Source organism: Mirounga angustirostris, unplaced genomic scaffold (genome assembly GCF_029215605.1).
Source record: "Mirounga angustirostris isolate CCGP_5_RB_7025 unplaced genomic scaffold, mMirAng1.0.hap1 SCAF_6, whole genome shotgun sequence".
Lineage (NCBI taxonomy): Eukaryota > Metazoa > Chordata > Mammalia > Carnivora > Phocidae > Mirounga > Mirounga angustirostris.
The window spans coordinates 24,596,377-24,610,643 of NW_026991714.1; the positions used below are offsets into that span (position 1 = coordinate 24,596,377).

General features: G+C 42.4%; 2 protein-coding genes across 14 annotated transcripts in view; one reads left to right on the forward strand and one right to left on the reverse strand.

The window, feature by feature from the left end:
- Positions 1 to 1,181, reverse strand: part of SRGAP2 (SLIT-ROBO Rho GTPase activating protein 2) — a 227,820-nt gene extending 226,639 nt beyond the window's left edge. For 5 of the 12 annotated variants that reach the window (XM_064593907.1, XM_064593904.1, XM_064593905.1 and 2 more), the window contains exon 1: positions 1,044 to 1,178. The gene's annotated coding sequence lies outside the window, so the exon portion shown is untranslated. Of the gene's footprint in view, positions 1 to 230; positions 861 to 1,043 lie in introns of those variants that run through there. The other 7 variants (XM_045876931.3, XM_054507924.2, XM_064593903.1 and 4 more) reach the window with 4 other exon arrangements.
- On the forward strand, positions 1,182 to 13,278 carry FAM72A (family with sequence similarity 72 member A). Of its 2 annotated transcripts, XM_045876936.3 has the most exons (4): positions 1,182 to 2,825; positions 5,119 to 5,196; positions 8,719 to 8,843; positions 12,090 to 13,274. In XM_045876936.3, the coding sequence occupies exons 1-4, from the start codon at positions 2,674 to 2,676 to the stop codon at positions 12,182 to 12,184; spliced, it is 450 nt and encodes a 149-aa protein (XP_045732892.1). In that variant the 5' UTR covers positions 1,182 to 2,673; the 3' UTR covers positions 12,185 to 13,274. The 2 variants fall into 2 exon arrangements, with proteins under 2 accessions (XP_045732892.1, XP_045732893.1); XM_045876937.3 differs by lacking the exon at positions 8,719 to 8,843 and having other exon boundaries at positions 12,090 to 13,278.
- Positions 13,279 to 14,267: the final 989 nt, after the last annotated feature.

A 14,267-nucleotide genomic window follows, 5' to 3' on the forward strand; every position in this document is an offset into this window, starting at 1 on the left:
TTTTTTGTCACCATTGCCCAGAGATCCCTGATACCGCACCCAGACCCAGGCTGGGGGAGGGGGGGGTCGGAAGGGTGGCAGTCCCGACTCCTCGCACCAGGAGGTGCCGGAGGAAATCCCGCCCCGGCCCAGGCCCGGGAGGCGGGAGGGAAGCAGCGGTAGCTCAGAGTCGGGCGTCTTGCTCCCCACCGTGCCGCAGCGGCTACCCTCCCTCCTTGGTCGCCCCTTACCCTTTCCTTGTCAGGAGGCAGCGGGGGGGCGCGTGGGGGGGCTCCCGCCGGTGTCTCCCACTTCCCGCGCCCGGAGGAAGAGGGAGCCCAGGCGGCGTGGTGGTTCAGGCGGGCAGGAAGCGGGGAGGGGGGTGTGAGGTGGGGTCCAGAGGCTGCACGGGAGCCGGGGATAACTGGAGCCTCAGCACACGCTTGGGAGGTGGAGAGAGGGTACGGGGGGGGGGCGGTGAGGAGACTACCGTGGGCCACGATGTTACATGAAGTGTAAGGATGTTAGCAACTTGGGGGACCCGCTACCGGTCTGGGAACCGGGGTGCGTAAAAGGAGCCGTTCCAGGCGGGCCGGGGGCTGGGACAGGGCAAGAGCCCCGGAAGCAGTGCGGAACAACTATCCTTCTGGGTCCTGGGCTGTAACCGGCTGTCTGCCAGGGCTTGGAGACAGGGGAAGAGGATACCGGATGGTTACGGGTGATGCCAGCGACGGCTGCCCAAAAGGGGACCAAGGCTGCCCGTGTGCAGAGGACTTGGGGAGGGGGCTGGGTGCGGGCTTCGCGGCGGCAGAGTCCCAGGGCAGAGTCCCAGGCTGTGCGGTGAAGGGCAGAGAGCGATGCAGTTCTGAGAAGTATTATGGACTGTACTAGAAGATTTGGAGAGGGTCGGGGGGGAGGGGGTCTGAGGGATTCCGGGCGGCACGGGAGGCGATGCCGCCAGCAGCATCCGCACCCTCTCCTTCCCGCCCCTGCCGGGGTTTGTTCAGTCAGGGCTCCAGCCCGGCGGCCGGGAAGAGGAAAGGGGAGAGGGAAGGAGCCTTTACCTGGCTCTGACGCGACGGGTCTCGGGCCCCCGGCTCCGCTTCCCACTCTGAGATCTCCTCCCCTCTTCCCCGCCACCCGCTTCTACGCAGATCGGTCCCCTAGACCCCTGAGGAGCCTCCGCCAACTCCGCAGGACCCCGCCGGGAAGCAGAGCCCACCCCCTTACCAATCACCGCCCGTTTTCTATCGACCGATGGGGCCTGTAGCCAATAGGAATAGCTGATCCCGAAAGGACTGGAATGAGAAGGAGGAGCTGGCGAAACTCGGAGGTGTGACTAGCACCACCGAGGCGTGGTCACAGAGTAAGCTCCTCCCCGGGTTGCCGAGCCCTAAAGTAGAATTAATGGGCGGGGTTAAAGTGGAACCAACAGCCAAACACAAACTCTTGAGGGAAAGCACGACCAATTGGACCAGGGTAGAGAGGAGGGGCGTTGCGGAGAATTTTAGCCAATAGAGAGTAGAGATCTCAGGACTGTAGAAAGTCTTCCAATAAGAAGCGCGAAGGGCGTGCCTTGACTCTTTCACTGGGGCGAGAGTAGGATTTGCCCAAAACTCCCGGGGCCGGCCAATGAGAGCGGAGGCGGAGCCAAGCTCGACCAACCATAAAGCTGAGCTGATCACAGCACCGTTACTGAGGCGGGGCGTAGGGTCTCCAAGCCACTAAGATCTCAGCAGGGGAAGGCTCCGGAGCCTTCCAATGCGGGACGCAGGCGAACTCTAGTTCTCCCAATCGGTGCGCGGCGCCGGCAATTCAAACTGACAGCCGGTTGGAAAGGCAGAGAGAGCGGAAGAGGGAGCAAAAAACGACGCGTTCGGTGACAGAGCCCCCAGCGCCGACTGAGCCCCCAAAGCGATCTCTGCCCCGTCCTACCAACCCCACCGCGCGCTCCGGAGCGGCCGCTCGGAGGGAGACCTAAGGGGACGGCGGGGGGCACGAGGGAGAGCTGAGGGACGGGGGACCGAGAGAAACGGCGCGAGAGCCAGCCAGCACGCTGAGGGCTGGGGGCTGCCAGGAGAGAAGTGAAGGGGGGCTCGCGAGCGAGCAGAGCGGGGGAGGGTCCCGGGAGGACTGAAGAGAACCGGGGTTCGTCCGGGTGGGAAAAGCCAAGGGGATTTCTGGATCCTGGGAAGAGGAGAAAGATTTCCAAAGACGAGGCGTGGGTAGGGACGCCTGGCCGGCGATCCGGGGGAGGAGGGGGAGGAATTGGAGCGCTCGGAGGGAGGGGCTTAGGAGGAGAGCTTTCAAGGAAAGACACTGCTGGAGAAAGTTTAGGGAATTGCTAAAGGGGCGGGGGCTGAAGAGTAGAGGAGCCTTCTAGACGCGAGGCTGGGGGGCCTACTGTAGAGAAGTTCCGCTGGCCCCTTGCAGCTCGCCGCCCCCGCAACTTCAAACCCCACTCCCTTCCCCGAAAATTAAAAGGAAAGCCACATATGCTGCTTCGCCCTGCTCCTCCTCAATAAATATTACTTTCACCCTCCCACGGGAAAACAGAAAAGAACTCATTTCCTTCCCTAAAGTTTAGGGCTTAGAAAAGCTCTAGACCTCGCAATTTGATTTTTAACCTGGGGGAATCGAACTAGGAAAGTCTCCTCTTTCAAAAATCCTACACCGCATCCTTCCCGGGACGCCATGTCTACCAGCACTTGTAGTTTCAAGGACCGGTGCGTGTCCATCCTGTGTTGCAAATTCTGTAAACAAGTGCTCAGCTCTAGGGGAATGAAGGCTGTTTTGCTGGCTGATACTGAAATAGACCTTTTCTCTACAGACATCCCTCCTACCAAGTAAGTCATGCTAGTGGCGGGCAACGGTAGCCTTTAAATGGGAAAAGTGTATGCTTTGGACCTCTGGGAGTCCACAAGGAGGTTATCATTTTGGTGTTCCAGCCACTCCCAACAGTCTGATGATCCCCTTGGATTATAACTAAGTGGGCAGACTGTCTGGACAAAGTCTGTGGTTTAGCCAGAGTGGTCAGTCCTGATGTAATGCTTCTAGTTCAGTTATAGTCATGTGACCACATCCCTGAAGTTGAATCCCTGGCGCTGTGCCCTGCCCAGCCATCTCACTGGATCAAGTCCATGACCTAGACCCTAGACTCTAGGTAAAGTCAGGCAAGATTTTCTGTACTGTTAGAGAAAAGAGGCCACTAAATTTTTCATTTTTATCCATGAAGTTTTAGGCCAAAAAATATTCATAATTTTCTGCCATTGTTTGCGATTGGCAGGCTGAATCAGATCCATTGTCCATGTAAGTTGGTGTTCTTTTCTCAAAAATCTCTCTCCTAATGAGCGAGAAATAGATTTGTATGCGATGAAATGGAGACTTAGCCCTGAAACAATCCTTGTCCACTATTTCAGATACCATGCATTTGTTTGCGTAATTAAATCCTCTTAAATTCTGTTTTCAGACACTACCCACTTTTGTAGGTAGAGTCCTTAAGAATTTGCTACCGATTTGGAAGAATAGCCATTTTATTTGACTCAAATATACCTTTTCTGGCTCTAAAACGTACTTTCTCTTTCCATGGTCAGCATATATATGCCCTTACATAATTTTCAAAATTTGGGTCTTTATCATTAAAGTGAAAGAGATAAAATATGGGTGAACAGCTAGTCTTTGGACACAGAGCCAGAGGAAGCAGGCCAATAATCATAACACTTTAAAATGAACTTTGCAATGATAGAAACTTGAACATTTTAAAAATCCACTCCAAACTGTGAACTGTTCCTTTCTTGAAATCTTTTCTGAAGTGGTTTAAGTGTAGTCATGCCTAATGGCAAAGCCAACAGCTCTCACTTACTGCAAAGATATTTGGGTTACTATTTTGAGTACTGTGTGTGTGTGTGTGTGTGTGTGTGTTGTAAAAAGAAAAAGCACTAGACAATAAATCTAGAACCTACTATTGCACAGGTTCTATGATTTGTTGTCTAGGGCTTTCTCTTTTTAGTAGCACATCCACACAGATAACACACATGCACACAAATTTAAAATATTAACCCATTCACCTTTGCAATAGATGTAGTAAACAATAAGATGAGGGCTCAGATAGGTGAATTGTTAGAGGTTAGACCAGAGTCTACAATAGAACCAGGTTTTTTTCTATTGTCTATTCTTCCTCGAAGGGGTTATGACAGTGATGGATTAACGTGCTAAGATGTGTATGAATTAATGAACACATTAAGATTTTTTAAATGGAAGTTTTGTTGCATTTATGGTAAGCTCACAAGTATTAACTGACTCTTACAAAATATATTATTGTTCTACTTTAGAGTCTCTTTCAGCCTTTTTGGGCCTACAAAATTCACGCTAAATCACAACCAAAAGTACACTTAATGGCAAGGATATGAAAAAACTGGAACCCTTGTGCATTATTGGTAGGAACATAGAATGGTTCTGCTGCTATGGAAAATAACATGGAAGTTCCTAAGAATTGAAAATAGAATTACCATATGATCCAGGAATCCCAGTTCTGGGCATGTGTATATATCTGAGTGTGTATTTGTATTTAGTTATATATATCCAAAAGAATTCAATGCAGGATTTAAAAGATATATTTGCACACACATGTTCTCAGCAGTATAATTCACAATAACCAAGAGATGGAAACAACACAAATGTTAATTGTTCATCAGCAGATGAATGAATAAACAAAATGTGGTATATGCATACAATATAATAATATTATTCAGCCTTAAAAAGGAAGGCTATCCTGCTGAATGCTACAGCATGGATGGACGTTGAGAACATTATACTAAATGAAATCAGCCAGTCACTAAAAGACAAATACTATGTGCTTTCACTTACATGTGCTGTATAAAATAGTCAGATTCATAGAAACAGAAAGTAGATGGTGGTTGCTGAGGGCTGAGGGAAATGGGGAGTTGTTTAATGGGTATAGAGTTTCAGTTTTGCAATATGAAAATGATCTGGAGATTCATTGCACAACAATGTGAATACACAACACTTCAGAACCGTACACTTACAAAATGGTTAAGTTAGTAGATTTTACATTATATGTGCTTTTTACAACATTTTTTTTAAAGTACCTTGACTATTTCTGCACATTTCCCTCTCCAGTGCTGTGGACTTCATTGGAAGATGCTATTTCACTGAAATCTGCAAATGTAAACTGAAGGACATCGCATGTTTAAAATGGTAATTTTTTTTTTTTAAGATTTTATTTATTTATTTGACAGAGAGAGACACAGCGAGAGAGGGAACATAAGCAGGGGGAGTGGGGGAGGGAGAAGCAGGCTTCCCGCAGAGCAGGGAGCCCCATGTGGGACTTGATCCCAGGATCCTGGGATCATGACCTGAGCCGAAGGCAGACGCTTAACGACTGAGCCACCCAGGCGCCCTAAAATGGTAATTTTTGGCAAGATTCTAGATAGCCCTGCATTTGGAAGATGGATGTTAACACCACAGCACGGAGAAAGGTTCAGTGGGCTGAATCGAGCACTGGTTATAACCCATGCAATGAGCCATTGAAAACCCATTTGTTATTTAGAGTAATTTTTTAAAAGGGTCTTGTGGCACATTTGTATATGATTTTACAATTTTTCAAAGTGCATTGACAAATATCTGCTTTCATTTTCAGAAAAAGGCAACATAGTTTAGGAGGAAAAAACACATAGAGTTACGATCATAAAAAATCAGGTTTGAGCCCTGGCCCTACTCTTACTCTCAATCTGATCTCAAGTAAACTCCTTAAACCTCTGAACCCCTGAACCTCTGTTTCCTTGTTTAATTTATATCTTAAGAAAACATAAACTATCTTCCAACTTAAGAAGATAGAAATTTAATTGTCTTTTGTGTTTACTTTATAGAGTGTTATGAATGTTAAAAGGCTTAATAGATTACAAATTATGACACAGATGAAAACTTTACTATTATCTTTTTTTTTTTTTTTTTTTTTTTTGACAGAGAGAGACATAGCGAGAGCAGGAACACAAGCAGGGGGAGTGGGAGAGGGAGAAGCAGGCTTCCCGCAGAGCAGGGAGCCCGATGTGGGACTCGATCCCAGGACCCTGGGATCATGACCTGAGCTGAAGGCAGACGCTTAATGACTGAGCCACCCAGGCGCCCTACTATTATCTTTTGAGAGGTGGGCAGACTTGAGTATTATTAGTCCCATTTTAGAGAGAAGAAAGCTGAGATTTTTTTTTTTTGCACTTAAATGGGGTTTGGGTTATAAATTATAATCCTAATATTCAAATTCTTATGTGCTAATAATGATTTAAATTCATTCTTTCATTCATTCAAACTGTATATTGAAGTTCTACTATGTGCTAGTCATTGATATGGGAGCTAGAAATACAGCAATATGTAAGACAAAGTCACTGGCTTTTAGACATTCTAGTGGGAAGGCAATCAGTAAGATATTTATTTTTTTTAAAGATTTTATTTATTTATTTGACAGAGAGAGACACAGCGAGAGAGGGAACACAAGCAGGGGGAGTGGGAGAGGGAGAAGCAGGCTCCCCGGTGAGCAGGGAGCCTGATGCGGGGCTTGATCCCAGGACCCTGGGATCATGACCAGAGCCGAAGGCAGACGCTTAACGAGCCACCCAGTAAGATATTACCATCAGTAAGATATTTAAATAAATAGGATATTGAATAGGGTGTGGGGGATCGCCAGTTGGCTCAGTCGATGGAGCACAGGACTCTAGGTCTCGGGGTTGTGAGTTCAAGCCCCATGTTGGGTGTGGAGCCTACTTTAAATAAAGTTTGGGATGCCTGGCTGGCTTAGTCAGTAGAGCATGTGACTCTTGATCTCAGGGTTGTGAGTTCAAGCCCTGCATCGGGCGTGGAGACTTATTAAAAAAAAAAAAAAAGAAGCTATTTAATATGATGGAAAGTGCTCCAAAGGAAATAATAATAACAAATGATAGAGAATTATAGAGTTTGGGAGAGCAGGTAAAAGCTCTTTTGAGGTAGCATGCTCAGAGAAGCCTTCTCATCAGAAGGTAACATTGGAATTGAATCCAAAAGGATGAGAAGTACCCCAAGGGAAAATGTTCTAGGCAGATAGAACAGCAAGTGCAGAGCACCCAAGGCAAGAAGAAGCCTAACATGTTTAAGGAATAAGAAGATGATGGCCAGCGTGGCTGAGACATTGTGAACATCAAGAGAGAATTGTACGAGTAGATTAGAGATATAGTCAGAACCGTTGTCCAATAGAAATCTACAAGCTGCATATGTAATTTAAAATCTTCTTTAAAAAATAATAAATGAATAAATAAAATCTTCTAATAACCACATTTTAAAAAGTAAAAAAGAAACAAGTGAAATTAATTTAAGTTGTATATTTTATTTAACCCAGTGTAACCAAAATATTGTTTCAACATGTAACCAACATAAAAAACTATTAACACAATATTTTACATTCTATTTTTTATTCTTAGTCTTTGAAATCTCGTGTGTTTTCTATTTACACACACTTCAGTCTAGCCAAACTTCAAGTGCTCAATAGCCACATTTTGGATAGCACAGATCTAGACCTTGGTATGAAGGGGTTTTTTGTTTTGATTTTTGGCCAATGGGAAGCCCCTGAAGGGATTTTAACGGGGGATCAAAATGATCTGATGTGTCCCTACTAGAATGTTAGTTCCATGAGAACAAGGACTTTGTCTACTGTTGGATTCTCAGCACCTAGAACAGTACCTGGCACATAGTAGATGCTCAATAAACATGAGCTGAATGAGTGAATGAATATGGATGATGATTAAAGCCATAGAATTTACTCTTGCAGTATTGTCTTACAAATAACTGTCAGTCCCGGTCCAAGAACAACTTGCTTTCATTTGTTTGCCTTTCCAAGCAGATTATGATTAGAAGACATATTTTAGGTAGGCTGGTACCTTTTACGGTATTTTTTTATAGGGCCTCACAAAAATGACTGACTCGCACATCTCACAGGGTGGAAACAAGCTATAATAAGAATTTTTACAACCCAAGGTATAAGTAGTTCGTGTTGTCATTTAAAAAAAGAAAAAGCACTAGCTAAAACATTCCCTGTATATTCACTCTATTTAATAGTGACCACATAGGGGAAAAAAAATCTGTGGAAGAATTAGGTACTTATAATCAGACGGATAATCTTGAAGACAGTACAAACTTTTGCAACTTTCTCTAGAAGCTATGGAATTGCTTTATTTCTGAATTCCTTCAAAACACCAAGACTAAAATTAGAGCAGCCAGCTTGTGTTTGGTTTACAAGGGCTCATGCTGTCTTCCTACTCCTCCATCTGTTGAAACAGTTTTTAGGTGCTGGCATTGAACTAGAACATAGAAGAACCTAACCTGCTGCAGTTCTGGGCATAGCAAAAACCTTTTTACCCACAGCACATCAGTTGTGGGTGCTTTACAGAACATATCATGACCCTAGGGCATGGCATTTAGAAGCTAGCTTAAGGAAAATGCACAGAGTAATACTAGCGAAGAAATGGAGAATGTGTTAGTATTGTTTCACTTAACTGAAAGACCATTTTCCCATTTGGCAGTAGCACTGTCAAATTTAACATTACTGGAGTAACTCCTATCCCAAAGGTCCTAGCAATGGAGGTTGTTAGGAGGAAATGAGGTCTTCGTACGGTCTATCTACTTACCTTAGCACATAAAAATGCTTATATGGCCAGTTATTAGGTGGTATCTAATTATATTTACTTTCTGTCTCAGTGGGAACATTGTAGGTTATCATGTGATTGTTCCATGTTGTTCCTGCCTTCTTTCCTGCAACAATGGACACTTCTGGATGTTTCACAGCCAGGCAGTTTATGATATTAACAGACTAGACTCTACCGGTAAGAAACAACTGACTCAGAAATTTCCCTGACATTTATTTATCAATACCTGAGTGAAACTCTCAATAGATTGTTTTAGGATTCCCTCTGAAACTCTCTTACCTGGGTTGAAAGAGTGAAACTTGAGTCCTTTTATCCCAAACATTCAGTTAGGGAAACTACTAGCTAAAATTCATCACCATTTCTGCTGTTGTCATTATGTACAAGAGCCTCAAAGGTGGCTCTTCTCGTCTTTTTAAATTAATATTTTAGTTGCTCTAAATTGTTGCCTTGATACCTATTATAACTCCAGGGAATTCTGGAAGATTTTAGATTTGATGGTCAATTATGCATGTGTGTGTGTGTGTGTGTGCGTGTGTAGGAAAGCAGGGAGGGGAGGCTGGGGCAGTGGGGAGCTGGGAGGGAGGATGGCTAGGTAACCTTTGTACTTGGTGATGTTGCTCCAGGATAAAAACAGACATTTTGACATCTATATTAATAAATTATGATGGAATTTTATTCGAGGGAAGTATTTAATACCAGTATGTTTTACTAACTATTTAACATACAACCAATTCTTTAAAGGACATTTACATGATACATTTTATATTGTCTGGAGCCGCGCAGTTTTGTTGTAAGACACAGGTCTTCTCTGTCTAGTATCTATTTACACAAGAGACCAGGTTGACTTTTAGGGGATTTTTTTAGTGGGAACAATTTAAAGAACTCAACAATCCAGGTTGGCACCAATACTCTCAGGTTTTTAGATGTATGTTTTAATCTTCTTCAGAACTTAAAATATATTCCTTTTCTTAAGGCTGATTTGCCTTCACAGACTAAAGATCATGAATTGTAAGCTAGGTTCTCAGGGTCCTCAAACCTGCCAATTATGCTTAGGTTTTTATAGACTCTGATTATAAAATCACCTGGCGTTCAATTGTAGCTCTCAACCCATCATTTGCAGGTCTTAATTTCAGACTCCAGGATGTTAAGAAGGCCATTTTTGAGGAAGGACTTATCTGAGCTCCCCTGAGATATGGGCTTCTAGCTTGGGCCTCCAGTTTTATATTTGTGTTGATCATGGGACACATTAAAGGAAGTTTCTGCTTTGATACTATTTTTCCTGCTTCACAGAATTCAAAACACAGGGTGGAGATTTTTCCATTTTGATTTACTTTTTAATATTTGTCAATTTTTCAAAGATAAAAGCCCCGCATTCTTCCATTCACACTGAATCTAATCCATGAGAAACAGATGTATCACAGGATTTCCTTCCTCCCTTCTTAACAGAGAAAGGAAGGTGCTCCTTCTGTCAGATCCAATCTCTTAGTTTATTTTTTCTCCTTTGAACCAATTGTGCCGAGCTACTCATGTCTCTGAGTATTCACTCCAAGAATATCAAACTTCTCCTTTGTAACCCTAATATTGTGATTTAAAGTAAGACCTTCCAGAGGCTTGGTATAAAACAGGGTTTCTCATGGTGTTGGGACTGTCCTTGAATCACCTGAATCAGCAGCATCAAAGGAATGCATACACAAGCTTTATGAAATTCTAGAATGTTTAGACTGAAAGGGTCCCATGTCTGTGTTCTAGGCTAGGCTTCACACGTCGACCTGATTTCCCGAAACTTTCCTGAGGATGCTTGAGAAACCTCAGTTCAAATTCCCTGGGATTGGCAAATGCCCTCAAAGGCAAATTGACTTCAGCCTTTATTTACCTTTATGGGTTCTAACTATCCCTTAGGTTTTGGCCTAGTAATTCCTTATTATCCTGTTAGTTCATCAATGCCATATTACCAGAAGCAGAATGCTGTTCATTCTTGGAGGGGAAATATTTTTTATTATAAACAGTGTAAACACACACACAAAAATTACAGAAAATAATAGGAGAGACATCTGTATCCACCCCCCCCAGCATGAAATAGATGCTAACTTCTTGCCTGATTAGATTCTAGTATCTCAACCAAGAGAGTTGATTATTTCCACTGTTTCAACAGTGCAACAGTGCACCTCCTTGTACATGTTTCCTTGAGTTCCTGTGCAAAATGGGCAGTTAGGAAGCAATGAGAGATGCGCCCTATCTGCCATATATGTATATATTTGCTGTATACATATTTAATTCACACAACAGAATACAGAAATAAAAAGAAATGAGCTAAAGCTATACATATGGATATAGGTAAATCTCAAAAAAATTATGTTGGATGAAAAAAGCAAATTAGAAAAGCTACGTATAATGCCACACTACAAAAAATTTAAATACACCCAAAAAATAATATATATTGTCTGCAGTTGCTCACATTTGTAGTAAAGGTAGTCCATCCATGGTGTACTGGTAGTGGTAGCGATTACCAGACTAGATTCAAACCACATCTACAAACCCTGGCTCATTCCACTATCTCAGTGTGTGTGGAGTAAGCATCCAGAGTCTACTGAGTCCTCCTTGTGCCCACAATGACAGCTGCAGAGTGTGAGATTTGCTTTCCTTGTTGGACTCCACTGGCTCTCCTAGAAGTCAACTAATAATGGTGTTTTTCCCAGTTTAGTATTTTCAAGTTATAGGATATAGTACGCGCCCAGAATAAACCATCTCATGACCCTCTATCACGTGTATGGTGTTTTACTATATATACTACACTAGAGTCTTCAGTATGAGATCTGTCCTTTCATTAGGAAGCTTTAGATTGTTGTTTTGTTTATTGTCTTGGCAGCTACAACCTGGTCCTAAAGGTCTACCTTCATAGCCCCCAAACTAAAACCCACCTGCAGTTCATATTATAACTGGCTTCAAAACCTTGCTTTTTTGAATGACACACACACACAAAAAAAGCCACCAGCTACTTCCATGCTTGTTGAGGAGATGAGAAGACTTATTTCAAGCCTTTCCACTGTACCCTCCAAAGAGACACTTAATCTAAAATAATCTCCATCCTTAAAAATCATTAAAATAGATTTGAAAATTATCAGTGTAGAGTGATTATGGCATAATATACCTGGGGGCAGGGTTTAAGGAAATGGACCATTGAGATCCTTTGGAGTTCGAAGATTCTAGAATTCAAGCACTTGCTTGAAAGGGCCTAAAAAATGTTTATGCCCTACATGAATGATATTAGATCATTTTTATCTATGGTACATTCTTTAATATCTTTTCTCTTTATTGTTAACACTATGGTTTCATATAAGAATGTTAACATACAATGTTTCATATAGCATATTCTGAGTTGTAATAGTAATCAGCACTAAGTAATTTTATGGTTTTTCTTTTCAGGTGTAAACTTCCTACTTTGGGGCAACTTGCCAGAGATAGAGGAGAATACAGATGAAGACACATTAGATATCTCAGCAGAGGAGTGTATTCGATGAATGGGAGGGATAATGATATGTATAATATTCAGACTCTTTCCTATGTAAAATACATATTAATGGATTGACTTTAAAAGTATTAGGAAGGATTTACTACTGATTTCTCTTTTTTGGAGGGGGGGAATGGGACATTTGTTGATTTATTTATTTGCTATCTCAGACTCATTACCTGAATTTAATTTGAGCCATTGTAGTTCTTTTCTTCTACTGATTCCTCTTCCTCTCTCCACCCCTCCACCCAGTAAAGGTGCATTCTTAAATTCAGGTTGGAGAAGATTATTTCATGTGTCACTCAACTACCTCACAATCTTGGGGAAGTTTTCTTACAGTGAGATACCAGATACTCTTAATTTTATACTCTTGAATAAAGGGCATTCGTACATATACATGTGTGTATGTCAACCAAGCATATATCCATGCGTATTACCATGCATACATACGACAAGCTCAACTGGAAATTAAAGTTTAAGAGGAATTTTTTTTTAAAAAACCAAGCTGTTAGGTTTCCATAGATACTGGTTATCCTGCCTTATACTGACGAAAACTCCTTAAAATGGAACAAGACTTTGTGAATCAGCAAATAGAATAAGATAAAACTTTAAAATCTATGGAGAAAATCTCTTAATTCCTCAGCACGATGTTAGGTAAATGAATTTGTCACAAGATTATCAATATATACTGTTTAGGAACATTATTTATTTACATTCTTCTAAAGTCATATGGTTATTGTGTTATGAAAGCAGATCAACTAAACCTCCATCTTTAAGTTATTCTCTTCTCTAGGACTTTCTCTGTAAATAGCAAATTTTAAATGTGTAGTCTCAGTTCCAACCCTTAAATAGAAAAAAACTAAAGAAGTGTTTTGCTTAAGCCATTATACATTATAAAGAGAATTTTGTTTTTGTTTTAAGCTGCATTCAGAGCCACCCAGAAATAGGAAACTGGGATGGTGTTGGATTGTGATTTTAGGTACAGCTAAAGTCAGTGTATCGCCTTAGTAATACCTCAGCTGTAGGCATTTTGTCAATAGTGATACCAAAACAGACTGAGTTGCGGTTCTGTAAATAAAGTTTTGTTGTAAAAATGACCAGCCTTCCTTTAATTTTTTATTGTACCCACTTTTCTTACCCAAAAATGGAAAAGTATAACACACAAGAGCTAACACTTATTGAGTGCTCACCATGTACCAGACACTGTTCTAAACTCTACAGATTTGGGGCGCCTGGGTGGCTCAGTCGTTAAGTGTCTGCCTTCGGCTCAGGTCATGATCCCAGGGTCCTGGGATTGAGCCCCGCATCAGGCTCCCTGCTCCGCGGGAAGCCTGCTTCTGCCTCTCCCACTCCCCCTGCTTGTGTTCCCTCTCTCGCTGTGTCTCTCTCTCTCAAATAAATAAATAAAATCTTAATAATTAATTAATTAATTAATTAACTCTACAGATTTAATTCACTTATTCCACACAACAAACCCACAAGGCAGATATTATTATTCCGGTTTCACTGATGACACAGTGAGGCATAGAGAGGTTAAGCAGCTTGTCCAAGGTCACATAACGGCTCAGAGGCGTGGCCAGATTCAAACTCAGACAGACAGACTGACTCTCGAGCTCCCGCTCTTGCTCTTTAGGCTGTACCCCATATGCACCTGCAGACATGAGTCAGCTACAATTTTATTTAGCCAGGTTGTATGCTGGGTAACACCTGCCTCGTTATGTACCCCGAGAGGGGGCCTCAGTGACTGATTTCAAGGTTGAACAAACTCATACTGGATCATAAGAGAGAAGTGACCTGTGGGCATCAGCAGAATCCTTTGCTGTAAATCAACATCCAACTTCAGGAAATGCTATTACTAGTACCTGGAAAATTTTTCCAAAAGTCTATCACACTGACTGATGATCAGCCCTGGGATGCTGTGGGTGAATATGGACCAAATGTGGAACAATTTGGTTTTGGATTTGGATTTTTTTTTTCTTTAACCTCTCTTAAAGACTGTTTGGAACAAGGTGGCATAATGAATAAGATTAAAAAATAAATTGATATTACATTATATATGTCTTCAGTTAGCGTGTTCAGTTAGAGAAGAAAAG

Excerpts from the sequence above, each read along its gene's own strand:
- FAM72A (XM_045876936.3), top strand. The coding sequence starts at position 2,674 with ATGTCTACCAGCACTTGTAGTTTCAAGGACCGGTGCGTGTCCATCCTG. Across the intron at positions 2,826-5,118 it reads ACAGACATCCCTCCTACCAA|TGCTGTGGACTTCATTGGAA; the intron begins GTAAGTCATGCT and ends TTCCCTCTCCAG. Across the intron at positions 8,844-12,089 it reads TAACAGACTAGACTCTACCG|GTGTAAACTTCCTACTTTGG; the intron begins GTAAGAAACAAC and ends TTTTCTTTTCAG.